The sequence below is a fragment of the Rhea americana genome, unplaced genomic scaffold (genome assembly GCF_003343005.1).
Source record: "Rhea americana isolate MKP2758 unplaced genomic scaffold, rheAme1 scaffold_420, whole genome shotgun sequence".
Classification (NCBI taxonomy): Eukaryota; Metazoa; Chordata; class Aves; order Rheiformes; family Rheidae; genus Rhea; species Rhea americana.
In genome coordinates this window covers 71,683-75,700 of record NW_028186558.1, presented here as the reverse complement: position 1 = coordinate 75,700, position 4,018 = coordinate 71,683, and the positions used below count along the sequence as shown (strand labels likewise).

Sequence of the window (4,018 nt, the reverse complement as noted above, 5' to 3'; positions counted from 1 at the left end):
CCCGCTCCCACGGGGGCCGCGGGTGATACCACGTCTTCCCGGGCAGGGGGGCGCTGGGATGGACCACGGTGGGGGTGTCCGTGGGTGCGCTGGGCGCAGGGAAGCCTGGAGGGGTCAGGGGTCAGAGGGCAATTCCATTTCGGGTGGGGGGTGGGACGTACCATCCTGGGGGGGGGCTACTCTACACCAGCCCCCCGGGGTGGGGCCGCCGTGGGGTGCCGGAGCCCCCCAGGGGCTGGAGGCCGGGGCACGTGCCGAGGGGCCCGGCAGCACGCGCACGAGCGTGCCCACGGGCGGCAGCACACAGCTGTGCACACACRCGTACGCACGCGGGCACGCACAAACACGCACACGGGCAGAAGCACGCGTGCACGCAGACGTGTGTGCACTCGCACACGTGCACGCACACGCGTGCACGCACAAACAGGCAAGGGCACACGTGCATGCACACACAAATACATGMGTGGGCACACATACAAGTGCATGCACACGCATGCACACAAAGGTGTGMACGCACACAGAGGTGCACGCGTGCACCCGCACCTTGCCGTGCCGTGGGCTGTGCCCCGGCCGGAGGCTCCGGGTGCCGCGGCCGCCCCGCGCACCGGCCGGGGCGAGAGGCATCGGGCCCCGCACAGCACCTGGGGCCGGTGGGCAGCGCCAGGGCCGTGGGGAGCCCCACGGGAAAGCCCCGCGCCCGGTGCCCACCCCCGCGCCTCCCTGACTCAGCGGATGCGGTGGCAGGACGACGCAGCGCCGCCGGCGAGCGGGAAGCGAAGGAGGGAAGTCGGAGTTTCCCTCGGCGCCGGGCCCTGGCAGAGGGGTGCTGGCACACGGCTGCAGGACGGTGCATCTGCTCCGGCGGGACGGCGTGGGGCACGYGGCGGCAGCGCGCCGGCAGCGCTGGGATGCAACGGGTGTGTGGGGGGGACCGAATCGCTGCGCCGAGCCCCACAGCCAGGTTGGGGGCTGGGGGCAGAGTCCAAGCTGCGCCGCAGGAAGGGACTGCGCCAGCTCCGCACGGATGCGGCGTGCAATGCGCGGCAGCCACACAGGATATGTGGTGTGCCACAGACAGCGCGCAGCGCAGCATGCACCGTGCACCCTGCACCGTGCAGCGTGGACCATGCACCGTGCGCTGTGCCCCACGGACTGTGCAGCGTGCCCCACGGACCGTGCAGCGTGGCACGCACTGCACTGTGCAACCCGTGGCACGCGGCAGGCAGCACGCAGCCATCGGCACGGGGCACGCCGCCCGGGACACGCGTCCCCAGGCCCGCGGGCCGCGCCGGCCCCGAGAGCCGCAGAAACCCAAACCCCGAAGCGCAGGTTTCCCGGGGCCCCGGCGCCGGCTCCGCGCCGGGGGGAGCCCACCGGGACGGGCTGTGGGAATTCCCGGCGCCAGGGTGCTCGGAGCCCCTGGGYGCCCCCGGAGCGGGCTGGGCGCCGGTGTCACCGGACCACCACGAAGGACACGGAGGCAGGGCCAGAAGCGACGTTTTAATGCGCCCGCGGAGGGGCCTCGCCGGGGTGGGGGGCTGTGCCTCCCCTGGGGCCGGAGCGCGCGCGGACCCAGCCGCGGCCGTCCCCATCCCCGTCCCCGTCCCGTCCCGTCTCGTCCCCCCGCGTGCCGGCACGCGGGGCCGAGGGGCTCCCAGCCRCTGCCGCCCCCCGGCCCGGCCTACAGGTCCCGCCGGGTGGGGGCACAGGCACGCACATGCGGGCAGGCACACGCAGGTGTGTGCACACGTGTGCAGGCCCACAAAGGCATGTGCACATTTGCACACGCACGTGCAGGCACACATAGGCATGTGCACGTGTGTGCACATGCATGCAGGAACAGTCACGTGCACATGTGCACGCATGTGCAGGCACACGCAGGCATTTGCAAAAATGTGCACAGCTGTGCAGGCACACACAGGTACGCGCACATGTGTGCACATGCAGGCAGGAACACACAGGCATGTGCACGTGTGTGCATGCACGAGTAGGCACACATGTGCGCATTTCTGTGTGTGCTTGCATGTATGCAGGCACACGCAATGATGTGCACATATAGGTATATGCACAGGTATGCAAATGCATGCAGGCACACACTCGTGCACACAGATGATGCACACTCGGGCATGTGCACATGCATGGACGTGTGCGTATGCACACGCATGCATGCGCACACCTCCCCCGTTCTGCGATTCTGTGTGCACACACGTGCATGCACGTGCAGGCATATGCACAGGTGCATATGCACATGCCTGCGCGTGCATGCACACACGTGCAGGTGCACACGCGTGCATGCACCCACGGGCTGTCACAGCCCTGCAGCCCTCCGCACCGGGGCCGCCCGCTCCGGCCGGCGGCGGGTCCCGGTGGGAGGGCGCAAATTGCACAAACCGGAGTCAGTACCTGGAAAGGGAGAAGCGCTGCGGCCCCCCGCTCGCCGCCCACCCGCCGGGCTCACACCGACGTGGTGCACTCGCGCGTGAGGGGCCAGGTGGGCGGCCCCTGCCGCGGCGCGCAGCGCTCCGGGGAGCTGGAGGAGCGCGGGTGCCGCCCGGCCGCCCGGCCGCCGCGCCTGGCCCTGCCGCAGCACAGCACCCGCACGAACTCCCGCCGCATGTCCTTGCTGCGCAGCGTGTAGATGATGGGGTTGGCAGCTGAGTTGAGCGTGGCGAAGGCGAAGAAGTAGTTCGCCTTGTAGAGGATGCGGCAGGCCCGGACGGGGCAGGAGGCGTCCATGAGGAGGATGATGAAGGCCGGCAGCCAGCAGACGATGAAGGCCCCCAGGACGATGGTGACYGTCTTGAGCAGCGCCAGGGTCTGGGCGCTGGCGATCTCGGCGTGGCTGGAGCGGACGATGCAGTAGATGCGGCTGTAGAGTCCCACGATGGCAAGGAGGATGAGGGTGAAGATGGTGATGACGAAGAGCACGTAGCGCTTGGAGTAGAGGGGGAGGACGGTGGAGCAGTCGCGCAGGTCGCTCATGCAGTTCCAGCCCATGATGGGCAGGCTGCCGATGGCGGCGGCGATGACCCAGCAGGCGCCGATGAGCAGCACCATGCGGCAGCTCTTGTCGCTGCTGTAGACCTTCACCTTGGTGATGGCCACGTGCCGCTCGATGGCGATGGCCAGCAGGCTGAAGACGGAGGCCGCCAGCGTGGCGAAGGCYGTGCCCTCCCGCACGAACCACTGCACCGGCGTCAGGTTGAAGGTGGTGGCCCCGGAGAGCAGGGTGTTGGCCATGAAGGCCAGCCCGGCCAGCAGGTCGGAGGCGGCCAGGTTGCCGATGAAGATGTACATGGCCGAGTGGAACTTCTTGTTGCGGCCCACGGAGATGAGCACCAGCAGGTTCTCCAGCACGATGATGCTGCAGAGTATCACGATGAGGATGGAGATGGCCCAGCGGGACGTGCTGGGGCCGCTCTCCGAGCCCTCCTTGGTGTAGTTGTAATGCTCCCGGATCTTCTCCGTGTTGAAGTACTCCTTGTAGATGCTCCCCATGGCCGCCGGCCGGGGGCGGCCCAGCTCGCCGCCCGCCCCGGGGAGCTCAGCGCCGCGGGGACATGGCCGGGCCGTGGAGACCTGTGGGGCAAAGGGCCATGGTGGGCGTGGGTGGGCGGTGGGGTGCGCGGTGGAGGCGACTTGAGAGGGAGACCCTGACGGCAGGAGATGAGGCACCTCGGCTGCCAGGCTGGCGCGGGGCAGCCATGCTGGAAGAGCCCCRATGCTGTGGGGATGGGCACAGGGACACCAGGGGGACGAGCCCAGCAGGGCAACGGAGACCCTCTGTGGTGATGGGACCCTCTTTGGGGATGGGGACCTCCATGGGGATGGGGACCCTCTGTGGGAATTGGGACCTTCCACGGCGATGGAACCCTCCGTGGGGATGGGGACCTTCCACGGGGGTGGGACCCTCCGTGGGGATGGGGACCTCCGTGGGGATGGGGACCCTCCGTGGGAACTGGGACCTTCCATGGGGATGGGACCCTCCACGGGGATGGGACCTTCCCTGGGGACGGGG

The 4,018-nt window shown here is 69.3% G+C and overlaps 1 protein-coding gene across 1 annotated transcript; it reads right to left on the bottom strand.

Moving 5' to 3' along the window:
* Nucleotides 1–1,487: 1,487 nt before the first annotated feature.
* On the bottom strand, nucleotides 1,488–4,012 carry S1PR2 (sphingosine-1-phosphate receptor 2). Its single transcript, XM_085315164.1, has one exon. The coding sequence runs from the start codon at nucleotides 3,970–3,972 to the stop codon at nucleotides 2,455–2,457; it is 1,518 nt and encodes a 505-aa protein (XP_085171290.1). The 5' UTR covers nucleotides 3,973–4,012; the 3' UTR covers nucleotides 1,488–2,454.
* Between the last annotated feature and the right edge of the window lie 6 nt (nucleotides 4,013–4,018).